Here is a 16,597-nt window from a genome sequence, read left to right as displayed (position 1 = left end):
CCCCTTGGCCAGGTGTCCCCAAGCAACTCCACGCTTGGTGAGGGCTCCCAGCCCGATTGGCCGGGGGGCAGCCGCTATGACCTGGACGAGATTGATGCCTACTGGCTGGAGCTCATCAACTCGGAGCTCAAGGAGATGGGTAGGTGACCCACTGGGCTAAGAACGGGATTGGGGCAGGGCCGGGAGGGTTTTCTTCCCACCCCCCAGCATCGTCACCCCAGAGGTGTGGGGACCAAGACTGGGCTTTGATACTACACGGATCAGAGACTCCCTATTGCATTACTGACTGACTAGTGAGGTTACTGGTTAGTGTCTCTGCACCTCCTTCAATTTCTGCAGCTGTCCCATGGGGGAAATAACTGCATGTAACTTATAGGCTTCTTGGGAAGATTATAGTAAGCGCCAATGTTACATGAAGAGCCAGTGAGCACACAAGTGAGTCTAGGACAACAGATGGGTCTGGGATCAGTAGGTATGGGCCCCTTGGCTGGAGCCCATGACAAACATGTCCCAGGAAGGACCAGCTCTGCCATACTCAGCCACCCTCAGGGTCCCTCCATACAGACAAGACAAGCAGTGGATTCCCCATAGAGGTGGCCCCATCCCAGAGTCACTTCTTTGTTATCTGCGCAAACACATATGTCCCTGTGGTCACAGGCGGGCTATCTAAAGTCACAACACTTGGCTGGGCACAGTGGCTCACGCCTGTCATCCCAACATTTTGGGAAGCTGAGGCGGAGGATCATTTGAGCTCAGGAATTCGAGACCAGCCTGGGTGACATAGTGAGACCTTGTCTCTACAAAAATTCAAATTTTAAACATTACTATCTGTGGTGGCATGTGCTGGTAGTCCCAGCTACTCAGGAGAGTGAGGCAGAAGGATTGCCTGAGCCCAGGAGGTTGAGGCTGCAGTGAGCCATGATCGTGCCACTGCACTCCAGCAACAGCGTGAGACTCCAGCTCAAAAAAATAAAGTTAGAACACCACAGTGGGTCAAAGGCTTTGGCACTTGGATGGTACAGCTTGTCTGTTTTCAGAGGCTGGAGCTGAGGCTTCTCCCTAGGTCACACAGTGGATGAGTGGAAACCTCCCCGCACTCTTCGGAGCTCCGGGCTCCTAACACCTCTTCCCCTTCCCCGCCCGCTGTCCTCCCACAGAGAGGCCAGAACTGGACGAGCTGACACTCGAGCGTGTGCTGGAGGAGCTGGAGACTCTGTGCCACCAGAATATGGCTCGGGCCATCGAGACACAGGAGGGGCTGGGCATCGAATATGACGAGGACGTTGTCTGTGACGTGTGCCGCTCTCCTGAGGGCGAGGATGGCAATGAGATGGTCTTCTGTGACAAGTGCAACGTCTGTGTGCACCAGGTGGGTGGACCCAGACCCCTGGTTACCCTTCCCCACACTGTTCTCGTCACCCCCTGGGTGCCAGAGTACAGGGGCACTGTGGGGGCCAGGGCTCTTGAGAAGGAAGGCAAAAGGGAAAGGAAGGGAACAGCGTGAGTGCTCCGTGGTGACCGGAGCACCCAGGGCTGCTTGCCTAAGGCCTGCCAGCCAGACTTGAACAAACGCTCACTAGGCAGTCTTTCTGTCCTCTCCCCTGCCGGCTTCCCTCAGACCTTCCCCACCAAGCACCCTGCCCCACCGCCTGTCCTCCTGGGCTCCTCATAGCCTGAGCTTACAAAGAGGTGGCACAGTGTAGTGACTGAGAGCAGAGCTGCCTGGCTTCAAATCATGGCTCTGCCCTTCACAAGCTATGTGACTTTGGGCAAGTTTTTTTTTTTTTTTTTGAGATGGAGTCTCATGTCATTGCCCAGGCTGGAGTGCAGTGGCACGCTCACAGCCACCATAGCCTCGACCTGCTGGGCTCCAGCGATCCTTCCACCTCAGCCTTCCAAGTAGCTGGAACTACAGGTGTGAGCTACCACATCCAGCTAATTTTTGATATATTGTACAGACGAGGTCTTACCATGTTGCCCAGGCTGGTCTCAAACCCTCAGGCTCAGGCAATCCTCATGCTTCGGCCTCCCAAAGTGCTGGGATACAGGCTTGAGCCACTGTGCCTGGCCTGGACGAGTTTCTTAACCTCTCTGGTCCTCTGTTTCCTCAGCTATAAATAAAAATGAATTGCTGGGAGGATTAAGTTGTTAATTACAAGGTGTTTGCTTCAAACAGCATTACAAACCAAGTACAGCCTGGTCATGCCCCTCCTCCTGATTTTGGGTCCAGAGCTCTAGATCTTTGGTATCTCTGGGCCTTGTTTGCAGAAGATATATCTAGTACCCAGTATACCCCACTCTGGTCTTAACCTTGAGGCTATCCTCACCTACCGTTGCTGGCATAGTCCCTAGGAAACTCAGAGGCAGGGGCTTTACCTGACTGGCGGGTGGGTAGGTGTACACCCCTCACCCAGACACGACCCTTGTACCTAGCGGCTCTTAGCTCCATGCGTCTCTCCTAAGCTGCAGGCATGACTAGGAGATCCCTGTGTTAAAAAGATGAAAGCTCTGGGCCTTGTCCCAGGAAGTATATGCCCGATTTGAACTTAAGGGGGCTCATGGACCCTCCTGAAATCAGGTAACCGCTGACTAAAATGACTCCTCTCCCAGCAGAGGGCAGACCTGAGCCCTTTCACAGAGGACTGTGAAATGGTGACATTTCAGGCATACCAACAGGCAAGAAAAGAGCTTTCCAGGCCTGCTTGGCTGCCTCCCTCCCTCTTCCCTACCTTTTCCTTGGGAGGTCTACTTGCCAGAAACTGGAGACTGCAGAGTCTCCAGTTTCAGCTGGGGCTGGGGTTGGGGCTGGGATCATTGGCACTGACTGCTGACCAGACACAGACTGGCCAGTGCCTCTGACTCATGACCACCACTCTCCCTAGGCATGCTATGGAATTCTCAAGGTGCCCACGGGCAGCTGGCTGTGCCGGACGTGTGCCCTGGGTGTCCAGCCGAAGTGCCTGCTTTGCCCCAAACGAGGAGGAGCCTTGAAGCCCACCAGAAGTGGGACCAAGTGGGTGCACGTCAGCTGCGCCCTGTGGATTCCTGAGGTAGGCAGGTGTGGGGGCGTGGCAGTCCCAAGGAACAGCCAACAGGGAAGTCTGTGTGAAATGTAGGTACCTGATAGGCTCTCCTGACACTGGGAGAAGCAGGTGGCCGACTAGGGAGGAATTCAGGCAGCTGCCTACTGGGAACTTTGCCTTTGACTGAGCTCCGTTGGTGATTTCTATGGGAAGATGGGTGATGGGCTGACAGGGGATTCAGGAGGTGGGTCTGAGGCCTGGGCAGAAGTGAAGTAGCTGACTAGGAGAAAGCACATTGTGGGGTCCATCTAAACCTAGGCAGTGGCTCCAATCACAGTCAAACTGCTTGTTTAAAACAAAGATAAGCTGACCAACCTAAAAGAAAATCAGATGATATGCCTAATGGAGAGTTGGCTAGTGGGCCTGCTGTTGTGGCTGTGGCCAGGATGGAGGGGTGGGCGTGGCCTGCGTCTGAGCCCAGGTGGGCAGCAGGCCGGCTCCACACTGCGTGAGTTAACAGAGGCCCCAGATCCCAGAAGGCCATCCGTTTTATTTGAAATGTGAAATGTTGAAATTCACCCTGCTGTGTGCCCTGACCCAGACTGAGTCCCCACTCTGGTGCTGCCAGAAACAAGCCAGGTGGTCCTGTCAGCAACTGACCGTCCCCTTCCTGGGTTCACAGTCTGAAGGTCCCTTTGGGGCCCACATTGCGGGTTTCTTTGATAATAGTTGTTTGTGTCAGCAGTAGTCACATGCTCCTAGGTCAGCAAGTTGAAGGCTGGGACTACCTCTGAGCGTACTCTTTGGTTCAGGACCTTTTGGGAGGTGCCTTTTTTCCACCTTCAGGTATAGACAGCGGGGAGGCACATGTGCCCTGCCTCTGGGCCTGAGAGGTGAGCTGTGCCCACGAGGCTTGGGCACAGTTGTAGGCCTGTCCCCCTAGGAAGGGCTAGGCAGAGCACATCCCCATGGGCCAGGAGAGCCCTAACAATCCCCAAGAGGAAGTTACTGCCCTGAGACTTTTTCTTGGTGCCCAGAAAAGTAAGTAAATACAAGTTAACAAGAACTCTGAAGATCTTACTAACAAAGGATTAACAAAAGCCTGAGCTGCAGACAGGAAAGGGACCCTGCATGAACCCGTGCACACATACAGAAGCACTTCTCTCTTGAGACACACACAGTCACGGGCTGGCACACTCACCCCATCAGCTATCCACACTGATGTGCACTCTCACATATTCACAGGTAGTTTAAGATTGGTCTCAGATGAGCACTGTCACACTCACCTAGTGGTCAGCTCAGGAGAGGGATTCAGGCTTTTGAGCCAAGCTTGTTTAGTGTCAGGAAAGATTTGGGATTCAGGCAAGCCTCATTTTGGGGATCCCGGGAGGCAGGCTGGAGATGAGAGACTTGACGCAGCCCCTTGTGTCCTGCCCAGGTCAGCATCGGCTGCCCGGAGAAGATGGAGCCCATCACCAAGATCTCGCATATTCCAGCCAGCCGCTGGGCTCTGTCCTGCAGCCTCTGCAAGGAATGCACAGGCACCTGCATCCAGGTACATGGCCCACTTCTGGAGAAAGGCATGCTGGGGCATCCTCAAAAACAGCAGCTATTGCTCCCTGCCCCCTCTCCTATGGTGCTGCAGACAGACCAGTGATGGGCCCTGAGGGGGTGTGAGGTGGAGACCAGAGCAAGAACCCCATTTCGGGGGGAGCATTTTCTCCATCCCCAGGTCTTATAGGGAGTGGGGACAGGCCTGGGGACCCAAGGCTCACCACCCCATGGAAATACCGATGACTCCAGCTTTCCTGAGAGAGCAAGCCTTTTGGGGTCTGATGAATACATTAGCCTCACTTCTGACATTGGACTTCACATGTGGGCGTGGCTAGAAATCAAACTTGTCTTCCACCTAAGCTAATCAACTCTCCTGACACTGGACAGAACTGTCCTAGTCTGTCTACAGCAAACTCTATGCCCAGAGTGTAGTGTGCATCAGAATTACCTGTAGGGCTTGTTAAATGTAGACTGCTGGGCCTTCTCCCCAGAGGTTCTGACTCAGTAGTTCTGGTGGAAGCTGAGAATTTTAATTTCTAAATAGCTTTTGGGTGATGTTGATGCCTCTGGTCCTTAGTTCAGGGGTGGCATCGGGGGTCATCCTTGTCCCCCTCTTCTCTCTAGGAACAGTTGTCATTACAGATACTAGGTGTGCCTCCACCCATTTTTAAGACTTTCAAAAGGATTTGTGAGTGCAGCATAAGTGATCACTAGTAGTTGGGTGCATGATTGCTGATCCCACAGCCATCATTCAAGGCTAGGAAGAAGGGTCAGGAACAGGTCTAAGTCCAGCCCCTCCTCCCACGGGACAGGAAGGGACCACAGTCCTCAGATAGCATTGCAGGAGTAGACAAGTGCCAGTGACCCTCACTAGCCTTTCTCTTGATGCCTTCTGATCCTAAAGTCACTTTGCTCACACAGAAATGCAGCTTGTACCCAGAGGGGTTGCCCAACCATCTTCTGATTGTTGACTCTACCAGTGCATGTGGTTGAGTCTGTTACCTCTCCAGGAGCCACAGAGCTGCTCCTTCCCACCTGCTATAACTCCCACCTTGAGCAAGCTGTTGGTAGCCTGCGCCATTTTCTTTAGGGTCTCACCAGCATATGCTGCATTCTCTGTGGAGCCCTGGGAGAAGCCCCTCTTCTTTTTAAACAGATTTTTTTTTTGAGAAAGCAGGATTTATTGAGAGGACAGAAAAGCCCCCATAGTGGGAAGGGACCCAAAGGGGTTGCCCCTCTCTTCTTTCTCCACTCCCACCAGGGTTCCCTCATGTCTGACGCTGCCCTCCCTCACCCTCCAGTGTTCCATGCCTTCCTGCGTCACGGCGTTCCATGTCACATGCGCCTTTGACCATGGCCTGGAAATGCGGACTATATTAGCAGACAACGACGAGGTCAAGTTCAAGTCATTCTGCCAGGAGCACAGTGACGGGGGCCCACGGAGCGAGCCCACGTCTGAACCTGTGGAGCCCAGCCAGGCCGGTGAAGACCTGGAAAAAGTGACCCTGCGTAAGCAGCGGCTGCAGCAGCTGGAGGAAGACTTCTACGAGCTGGTGGAGCCAGCCGAGGTGGCCGAGCGGCTGGACCTGGCGGAGGCACTAGTCGACTTCATCTACCAGTACTGGAAGCTGAAGAGGAAAGCCAATGCCAACCAACCGCTCCTGACCCCCAAGACCGATGAGGTGGACAACCTGGCCCAGCAGGAGCAGGACGTCCTCTACCGCCGCCTGAAGCTCTTCACACACCTACGGCAGGACTTGGAGAGGGTGAGTCCCCCTGCTGTCTGGGAAGGTGTCCTAGGGAGGCCTTATCTTGCTACACTCACTACCCTGGAACAGTCATGACTCAGCAGGACTCAGACTGTGAACTCTGGTCTCCCAGCCTTACTTCCGTAGCCAGGGGGCCTTTCCAGGTCTCAGGGAGTATGGGGGTGACTGACACTTTGCAGACAGGGAAGGGTCTGGCTGTTGAGTCTCTGAGCTCCTTTTGTCCCGATCACAGGCCTGGTGAGTGGTCAAGGCCATGAGACCGGGGAGAACTAGAGCTGAGGAAAGGACTCAGGCTTCTGACACCTCGTTGTCTCTGTGGGCCCGGCCTGGTCTCGACACCTGAGTTTGTGTTTAGAATCTGAGGTGAGGAGGAACTGGAGCTTCCCAGGCTGTACCTCCTCACCTGTGCTAAGAGCTTGGGGCATTGAGAGCAAGGAGCAGCAGAGAGTCAAGCATGTGCTGGGCAGGAACAGGGTAGACAGGTGTGAATGCAGCTCCTGTGGGGTGCTTGAGACTGAGAACGGAGACACAAAGGCGAGTGGATGGGCTTGAGGAACAACGGCCTATATGGAGTGGAAGGATGAGGCTGGCGGGGCTGGTGGGTCGCACAAGGCTGGGTTGGTGGGCTAAAGCATGTCTGTTTTGTTTTGTTTCTCGAGTCAGGGTCTCACTCCAGGTCTGCTCAGGCTGGAGTGCAATGGCGCAATCAACTATGATCATAGCTTACTGCAGCCTTGACCTCCTAGGCTTAGGCAATCCTTCCACCTCAGCATCCCAGGTAGCTGGGACTACAGGCGTGGGTCACCATGACCAGCTAATTTTTTTATTTGTATTTTTTGTGGAGTTGGGGTTTCACTACGTTGCCCAGCCTGGTCTCAAGCTCCTAGGCTCAAGCAGTCCACCCACCTCAGTCTCCCAAAGTGCTGGGATTACAAGGATGAGCCACCTTGCCTGGCCAGCAAGAGCGTTTTAGGCAGGGACTGTCCCATCGTGGCTGAGACTGTTACCTAACACTTGACCCAGAAGAGGAGTCACAGGTTCTGGAATGGATGAATTGCCTGATGACCCCCCCAACTGTGTGCTGGAAGACAGGTGACAGTGGTTTGGTCCAGGGTGGTAGTTGTTGTGGGGGCTGAGTGAGAGGAAACAGGAGGTCTGGTCCTTGGTCTCTGGGACATTTAGTTCTAGGGTTCCAGAGCATGTGGGATCATGTCACAGTGTCCTCCATGGATACAGACAAACATATTCACCCTCTCCCTGGGCCTTGTTAGGAAACAGCCCTGGGTGGAAATATCAAGGGAGCTTTGTGTGACCTTAGGCAGCTACTTTTCTTATCTGCATCTCAGTGGACAAGTCTGTAAAACGATAGAGCATCTCACCCAGGGGTTGTACTACTGGGGGGGGAAGAGGAGACTAGACCCAGCTCCCCCAGTCACCTTTTCCCCACTCATTTGCCCTGGGGCCTGGTCAAAGGGGAAATGACCCATTGGACTGGGAGGGTGCTTGCTGCCTGGAAGCAAGCCGACTTGCCTCAGGTCAGAAGGAAGAGGTGGGGGTGGGAGGAACCAAATGTCCCTGGCTCTAGCCAGGACAGAGCATAAGGCCACCTTATGCTCTGCAGCACCACCTCCTAGGCAGCCCAGCCTCTGTCACAGGTGGCAGGGGTTTCAAGTCCAAGTCCTTCTGAGGCTAAAGCTGCTTCCAGAGTTGTCTCAGGCCACCCAGTCTCCACCTTCAGGGTGTCCGGTGGAAACACCTGCTTTTATTCATGCTGTTTCCCATGCAACCCATCAGAACTGACCTCCCTGTTTTGTTGCTGGTCAGTCCACATGTCTGGCTCTGACTGGGTTGTTCAGGGAGGTTAGGGGGCTGACTCACTTCTGTAGTCATCATCTTAGAAAAAGAGTCTTGAGGAAGCTCCCCCAGCCCTGTTGAGCAGATGAGAAAACCAGTGGAGTAGCAGGGTACCTTAGAGGAACTTGATTCCTAGGGTTTGAGCTTGAATTTGGGTCTGAAGGGGAGCAGGGCTGGGTCAAGAGGAGATGTTGGCTTGTTCTCTGCTCTGTTAATTTCCTGGGCGATAGCATCCTCTTATCAATCCCCTCACCTTCCCACCCCAGTGTCAACTGATACCTGTGAGGCCAGGGGCTGAGGTTGGTGGGCTCTGGGATTCTAGGGAACCAGAGCTGCTGCACAGACCCCTCCGGGTCTCCAAAGGCAGGTGTGAACCATCTTCTAGGAAGAGGAAGCAGGGCCAGCTTTGAAATCTGTGCAGCCTCTTAAGGCTCCGGAGAGTCCTGTCAGATGCCGCTTCCTGAGCAGCCGCTCAGCCAAGGTGGCAGCGGGCATCAGCTGCGATTAGGTCAAGGGAATGCACAGCCCTGGCAGGGCCCAGAGAGGGAGAGCATCAGAGACAACCGTGAGCCAAGTCGACCCCCCTCGGCGTCCCAGCCTCAAGCCCTTTCATGGCCACGCGCTGGCGACTTGAGTGAATGAATAGCGATGAGAATTCTGCCGCGGGGGAGGCTTTCTGCAAAGACCCATGGTAGTTGGTGGCCTGGCCAGCGGGCTTAGTCTCCAACTGTGGCCCGGTGCCAGCGGCTGAGAGTTTCCAGCCTGGGACTGGGCACTAAGCCAGCTTGGGCCGGATTCATCAGAAGACAGGGTAAGGCTAGAGGTCAAGGCCTTGGGTAGCTGGGTTTGCATCCAGTTCTAGCCCATCCCAACTTTGTTTAGTTTCTGCTTCTCTGAGTTTCACTTTCCTTGTCTGTAGAATGGGAATAAGGACCAAACTGACCTCGGGGGTGCAGCGAGGATGGAGGAGCAGAGCTTAGCACAGCACCCTCCACTAGTGGCCATGAGGGTTTGTTACTGCTCTGACCTCACAAGCAGTTTGACTCTTAAAAGAAGGGAGATCACGCCGTGCGCTCCCAGAGTGTTTGCACGGAGGACCAAAAGGGCAGGCCCAGCGCTAGGGCCTGGGAATCACGGCATCCTCCCAGATTGATTCGTTCCCCCAATGGCCAGGCAGGGCTTTTGCTGAGAGAGGCAGGAGCCCGGGCTGCCACCGCATGAAATCTCATTTTTATGGCCAGCCCAGATGTGCTTTCCTAAAATTTCAGCCGTAGGCCTCAGCCCTGGCGGAGAGCTCGGGAAGGCATGGCCACTGCAGCCTCCCAGAGTTATTCACGGCTGACAAAAAAATTGCAGCACTGATGATCAGCGCGACAAGCACCGGCTGGTGTCCCCTAGCAACCACGCTGACGGCGGGCTGTGTAGGGACTTGCTGCCTGTGGCTCTGGATCTTGTCACCAGGAGTTTCTCTGAGAGTCTGACCGGGCCCAAGGGGGAGCTTGGGAGGGGGGAGGCAGCTCTTAGACACACACCTGCCCAGAGGATGGATATGGGGCAACCTCTAGGAGAGACAGTCTCAGCGGAAAGTGGGTGCTGACCTTGTCATTTGGTCACACCATGGTCACTCTATCCTCAGTGTCTGAATTGTGGTCCCTTTGACCTCCCGCCAAAGCCAGCCTTTTCCTGGGCAGCTTCAACCCCCAAACCTCTGGCTCCTCAGCTCCCTCACCTCCCATTTCTAGGGCTTCTCTGACCCATTGGTGCCCCTGCCCCGCCGAATCTTAGTCCCCCACCTTGAGCTGCTCCCAGGCCCATTACCCAGAAAGCCCCAGATCCTCCTCCCTGGCCGCAGCCTCCCGCTCTCCCTGCACAGTTGTCTCCCAGGCACGCGCCCTTCTCTGTCCTCCTGCTTTCTTCACATTGACCCCCGCTTGGCACTGCCTGTGGCCCATGCCGCTTTGCTGAGCTCCTACCCCTAGCAGAACCTCGCTCAGCAGGGGCCATGAAGCCCACCAAGAGAGATCCATAGCAGTGAGCAGGTGCATGTCCCCAGGGAACCTGCTGGCCAGCCTTGGCAGGACACAGCCTACCACTTGCTGGGCTTCCCCATCCCCTGCTTCACCTCCCTTAGGTCTCCTCCTTTCTGTTAGTAGACAGTCTCCCTCTTGTCCTCACATCAGAACTTCTAGCTTCCGACCAGCAGAGCCCTCTGGCTCCATTCTCTGTCCTTCCCTCCTACCTCCTCCTCTGGGATCTCTTTCCAGCCCACACCCTGAGCTGGGCATTTCTGAATTGTTTTAATCCCCTCTCCGGGGTCCTTTTCCACCAGCATTTGAATCCTTTTTTCTTGAGTCAGAGTTTTACTCCTATCACCCAGGCTGGAGTGCAGTGGCATGCTGCTCACGACCACTGCAGCCTTCGACCTGCTGGGCTCAGGCGATCCTTCTACCTCAGCCTTCCGAGTCGCTGCAACTATAGGCTTGCACCACCACACCCAGTTAATTTTTTATTTGTTTTAGAGACGAGGTCTCGCCACGTTGCCCAGGCTGGTCTTGAACCCACGGGCTCAGGTAATCCTCTCACCTCCACCTCTCAAAGTGGTATTCAGGCGTGAGCCACCATTCCCGGCTAGCTAGCATTTGAATCTATTTAACCCTCTCATCTTCAAATGCAGATCTTCCCTCCCTGCCTCTCTCTAAGCCTGGGTTCCTCCACTCCCATCCTCATCTCTCCTTTCCCATCATCCTTCAGGTATTTGATTCCTACCCTTGCCAGGCTCCTGCCACCACTACATTCCAGACCCAGCTACCTGGGCCACCAACATCCTCCTCCCCCAGCCCTCAGCAGTGGTTGCCACAGTCAGATCTGTTTATGGTTCTGACATCCTTTTCCTGTGATGCTCTAGGTTCCCCCCTAATGTCTTGGTCCCCCTGCTTCCTCTCTAGCAGCTCCTTGACCCCAGGGAACATTCACCCTTCTCACCTGACCAGTCACTTTCAGGGCTGGAGGCATCTGTTCCACAGCTTTACCCCGGGTCGGGGGACTGGCTTCAGTTCACACCTCCCTGCCGAGCCCCATATCTTCGGAAACTTCAGCAGTCTCCACGAAGGTCCCATCTCTGGTTTATTTTAGCTCAAGACACTCAGCTGGAGTCTTCCCTGCCTTTCTCTGCCCCACAGCTAGGCTGTCTCTGCAAGACTTGTTGATATCAAAACCACTCCATCAAAATGAAAAACCTGTGTTTATTACCAATCTCTGCCCTAGTTATTGGGATTTTCCCCTTTTTTTTTGAGTTGGAGTCTCACTCCATCGCCCACACTGGAGTACAGTGGCCGCTCCTGGCCACTGCAGCCTCGACCTGCTGGGCTCCGGCGATCCTTCCGCCTCAGCCTTCCGAGTAGCTGGAACTACAGGCGCACGCTACCACGCCTGGCTCGTTTTTTTTATTTTATTGCAGAGATGAGGTCTCGTCAAGTTGCCCAGGCGGGTCTCGAACCCGCGGGCTCAGGCAGTCCACTCACCTCAGCCTCCCAAGGCGCGGGATTACAAGCTGAGCCACCAAGCCCAGCTGGGATTTTTCTACTTGATTTATTTTTGTGCTATTTGGTTTTTTAAATGAGAACATTTTATCTTTTTAATCGGGGGGGGAAAAAAACCCCAACAATGTAAGGAACCTGTTAACCTGGGTGAGCTTCTAAGGTGAGATCAATACTTTGACTCTAAAAGCAATCATGGCAAAAGAATTGTACAACATTTCGTAAGATGTAGCAATATTACCAAGAGTCCCAGGAGAAATTAGAAAAGTGGTTGTTGATTCCAGGGTAAAGCCGAAACAAGGGAACAAGGGGTCGCAGTGTGACCAGTGTACCAAACAAAGACTAGGGATTTTCACCAAAGGAAGCATTTTACCTTCCATAGCAGAACTCTCCAGGACCAACTGTATACCGCACCCTTGTCAGTAAAAAAGATTACGCAGATAACTTCATGTTATATTGTTTTTTGTTTGTTTTGTGTTTGTTTTTGTTTTACAAAGCAGAATTTATTGAGAGGACAGAAAAGCTCCCTCGGTGAGAGGGGATCCAAAGGAGTTGCCCTACATGTTATATTGTTAAGATCACATTACCATCTACCACTGCATATTATAAAACAAACATAATCAAAGTCTCTAATAGAGCCAGGGAAAGAAAATACCAGTAAGAATTGTTACTTTTGGTCAGCCTCGGTGGCTCAGCCTGTAATTCCAGCACTTTGGGAGGCCGAGGTGAGTGGATTGCCTGAGCCCGCAGGTTTGAGACCCGCCTGGGCAACTTGGCGAGATCTCATCTCTACAACAAATCGAAAATTAGCCAGGTGTGGTAGCGCGTGCCTGTAGTTCCAGCTACTTGGAAGGCTGAGGCGGAAGGATCGCCGGAGCCCAGCAGGTCGAGGCTGCGGTGGCCAGGAGCGGCCATTGCACTCCAGTTTAGGTGACAGAGTGAGACTCCAACTCAAAAAAAAAAAAGAATTGTTACTTTTTTTCCTAAACCGCAATGACCTAACTCATATCCTTTGCACCTTACTTTAGAGGCCCTGACCTAGGGTAGTAGTTTTCAGATTCCATAGTGCTGTATAAACTGTATATTTGAGAGTCCCACCCCAAGATTTGCATGTCACCAAGCCTGGAAAACTGTGTTTGGAACCAGTCACTCCAATGACCCTAACGCCAGGAGTTCACTTGGGCACGCGATAAGAAACCTTGTTCCAGCTCGGTGCGGTGGCTCATGCCTGTAATCTTAGCACTTTGGGAGGCAGAGGCGAGAGGGTTTGCCTGAGCCCAGGAGTTCAAGACCAGACTGGGCAACTTGGCGAGACCTCATCTCTACAATAAATCAAAAAAATTAGTTGAGTGTAGTGGCACACACCTGTAGTTCTAGCTACTTAGAAGCTGAGGCAGAAGGATCTCCTGAGCCCAGCAGGTCGAGGCTGCAGTGGCCGTGATTGTGCCACTGCACTCTAACCTGGGCGACAGAGTAAGACTCCGACTCAAAAAAAAAAAAGAAAGAAAAGAAACCTTGCTCCAGCGTTTCAGATGACGACAAAAGAATCCCTAGATTGGCTAAGTGCAGTGACTTATGTCTGTAATCCCAGCACTTTCGGAGGCCAAGGCAAGAGGATTGCTTGAGCCTAGGAGTTCAAGACCAGCCTGGGCAACATAGAGAGACCTAGTCTGTACAAAAAATTGGCCAAGTATAGTGGTGCACACTTGTAGTCCCGGCTACTCAGGAGGCTGTGGAAGAAAGATCACCTGAACCCAGGAGGTCGAGGCTGCAGTGTGGCACTGTACTCCAGCCTAGGCAACAGGGTGAGGCCCTAACTCAAAAAAAAAAAAAAATTGAAAAAAAGAGCCTCTAGATCCACAACTTACTAGGCAGTAATTACATACGACTGTTGGTTCTTTTGTGGAGAAGTCACAACCCTTAGCCTCACCTCGTCTGACTCCTCTCTGTTAGACACTAGCATCACCTCGTCTGATTCTTCTCCTTTAAACGTTAGGTTTGAGAATAGAGTAAACTCCAGATTGGCATGCTTTAGAAACTTTTAAAAAGCTGGACCATGACTGACTTGCTTTTAGGCTAGATGTGACAAACAGCCACAAGTCCATCCCATTCTCTTCATCCCCACCATCTCCACTGGCACTAGTCCACTTAACCTCTGGAAAGAAAACAGCTCAGGATGTGGGGAAGAGAATGGTATTGGGCTGGTTAGATGTACTGGCTGGGCAAGGCCTTCTGGGGTGACATCTGAACAGGACCTGCCAGAAGTTGACCATGGACCAAGGCCCTGGGGCAGAAGTGAGTTGGACACAGAAAGGAGAGCCCAGAGAGCTGTGGGACATGAGCTGTGCTGTGACCGGACTTCAGACTGGGCAAGGCTTTGGGCTCTGGCTGTGTTGTGTTGTTTTTTTTTTTAAGTGTGATAAGAAGGCCGGTGCGGTGGCTCAAGCCTGTAATCCTGGCACTTTGGGAAGCTGAGGTGAGAGGATTGCCTGAAGACCAGCCTGGGCAACTTGGCAAGACCTCGTCTCTGTAATTAAAAAAAAAATTAACTGGGCGTGGTAGTGCATGCCTGTAGTTCCGGCTACTTGGAAAGCTGAGATGGAAGGATTGCCTGAGCCCAACAAGTCGATGCTGGGGTGGCCATGAGCATGCCACTGCACTCCAGCCTCAGCAACGGAGTGAGACTCCAACTAAAAAAAAAAAGTGTGAAAAGGAGGAGGTTCTCTGAGTTTCCCAGGGCTGTGCTAAGTGCCACCAACTAGATGGGGCTTTAAACACCAAAAATTCATTTTCACAGACCTGAAGGCTTGAAGACCGAAATCAAGGTGTGAGCAGGGTTGGATCCTTTTAGAGTCGCTGAGAGGGAATCTCTCCCATGCTTCTCTCTGAGCTTCTGGTGACTGCCAGAAGTCCTTGGTGTTCCTTGCTCGTGGGTGTCAGTCCAACCCCTGCCTCGCCGTCACACGGCATTCTCCCTATATTTCTCCGTGTCCCTAAAGATGTCCACATGGCCTTTTGTAAGGACACCGTCATATGGGATTGAGGGCCCACCCTAATCCAATATAACCTCATCTTAAATAATTCCATCCATAGGGACTCTGTTTCCAAATAAGGTCACATTCTGAGGTTTCCAGTAAAAATGAATTTGGGGGGAACACGTTAACCCAGTACAGAAGCCATTGGAGGTTTCTTTGTTTGTTTGTTTTGGGTTGTTTTTTTTGTTGTTGAGTTGGAGTCTCACTTTGTCACCCAGACTGGAGTGCAGTGGCATGTTCCTGGCCACCGCAGCCTTGACCTGCTGGGCTCCGGCTATCCTTCCGCCTCAGCCTTCCAAGTAGCTGGAACTACAGGCACGTGCTCCCACGCCCGGCTAATTTTTTGATTTATTGTAGAGATGAGGTCTCGCCAAGTTGCCCAGGCATGTCTCGAACCCGTGGGATCAGGCAATCACTCACCTCATCCTCCCAAAGCGCGGGATTACAGGCTGAGCCACCGAGCCCTGCTCCACTGGAGGTTTTAAGGGGAGGAGGGAAGTGGCCTGGTGTTCATTTCCAGAAGACTGCTAAGGGATGGCGAGTGGGTCAGCGTTGCCCATTGTTCAGTGAGACAAGAGTGAGGTTGACTAGGAGGCAGGGGAAGCTGATCAAATGGAGTCACATTCACAGGGAAAGACTGGCGGCCGTATTGCTGGGTTAGTAGTGGGTGCAGAAGAAGAGGAGATGGGTGTCACCAAGGATGATTCTTGAAACTCGACGCTTATCTCTCTGCCACAATCCTCCTCAGCTCCCCTTGGCCTGGATCAGTCAGGCCTCGGAGCCTGCCCCTTCCTCCGTGTCAGCCTTGCCTCTCTCCTCACTGCTCTTCCTTGACTCTAGCCACAAGGCCTGGCTCTCCTCTTCTGCCTGGTCTTGTCCTAGATTCCTTGTCCCCAGGCTGTGACATCTCTGTGTGGCCAACTCCCGCTCCCACTCTCTGCCCCTTTGTCCAGGAAGCCTTGGGCACCACCGCCAAGTCTGCCAAGGCTGCCTGGTCCTGTGAGTAAGTTGGCCGGCATCTATCTGCCCTGCTTCATGGCAGTTCCTGAGACTAAAGGACCCCAGCAGCATTGCTCACTGCTGAGCCCAAGGCCCACACAGCACAAGTTCACTCACAGAACTTCAGCCAGTGCTTAGGGGGTGTGGTGGGAGGAGTCTGGCTGGAGGGTTGTCCAGAGGACGATCGGGTTTTGAGAAAAAGTTGGACTATGTCAGTAGGCAGACCAAGGACTCACAGACTGGGGCCAAGCGGTCGCAGCCCAGAGCTGCCTCTTGGAGGTGCTGGCCATGGGGATGGATGGGGCTGGGACATGGAGGGGGGTGGAGGCGCGACCTGTGCTCACAGCATAGGCTAGGGGTGTGCACCCAGGGGAATGCCACGGAGAATCCACGCAGAGCCCATCCTGCAAAGGCGTGAATCTGGAGCAAGCCTTCTGGGATAGCCTTCACAACTAGACTCGGAAAAGAAAGGAGGATGCCCACGGCCAGCAGAGAGGACTGATCATGGCTACTCTTGGGCTGGGAGAAATGGTGATCACATCAACGGGCAGGAGTTCTGGAATCTGAGGTTACTCCCAAGCACTTATGGACATGAAGACTGAACTCAGCCTTGAAGATGGAGCCCAACTGGAGACGAGACTCTCACCTTGTCTGGAAAGATCCTGGTGGGACCCGGGATTCAAGCTAAGCAGCTTTGGCCAGCTGTCCCTCATACTGGAAACTTCATTCTAAGCTAAAAATGACTCCAGACCACGGAAATGTTTCAAGGGAGGAGACCTGGTCTAAGCCTCAGAAGTGTGACCTACCCTGAGTAAGGGATAACAGGC

At 53.3% G+C, this 16,597-nt stretch overlaps 1 protein-coding gene across 1 annotated transcript in view; it reads left to right on the top strand.

Annotated features, from left to right (window-relative positions):
* JADE2 (jade family PHD finger 2) overlaps positions 1-16,597 on the top strand; it is a 48,211-nt gene that overhangs the window by 21,702 nt on the left and 9,912 nt on the right. The window contains exons 5-9 of the mRNA XM_021712318.1: positions 1-139; positions 1,158-1,369; positions 2,883-3,050; positions 4,462-4,578; positions 5,879-6,343. Coding sequence (XP_021567993.1) covers positions 1-139; positions 1,158-1,369; positions 2,883-3,050; positions 4,462-4,578; positions 5,879-6,343 — 1,101 coding nt within the window. The remainder of the gene's footprint in view (positions 140-1,157; positions 1,370-2,882; positions 3,051-4,461; positions 4,579-5,878; positions 6,344-16,597) is intronic.

Source organism: Carlito syrichta, unplaced genomic scaffold (assembly GCF_000164805.1).
Source record: "Carlito syrichta isolate Samal-C Ts95f unplaced genomic scaffold, Tarsius_syrichta-2.0.1 Scaffold303182, whole genome shotgun sequence".
NCBI lineage: Eukaryota > Metazoa > Chordata > Mammalia > Primates > Tarsiidae > Carlito > Carlito syrichta.
Note: the sequence above shows the minus strand (reverse complement) of the source record. Positions and strands in the feature narration are given on the sequence as shown.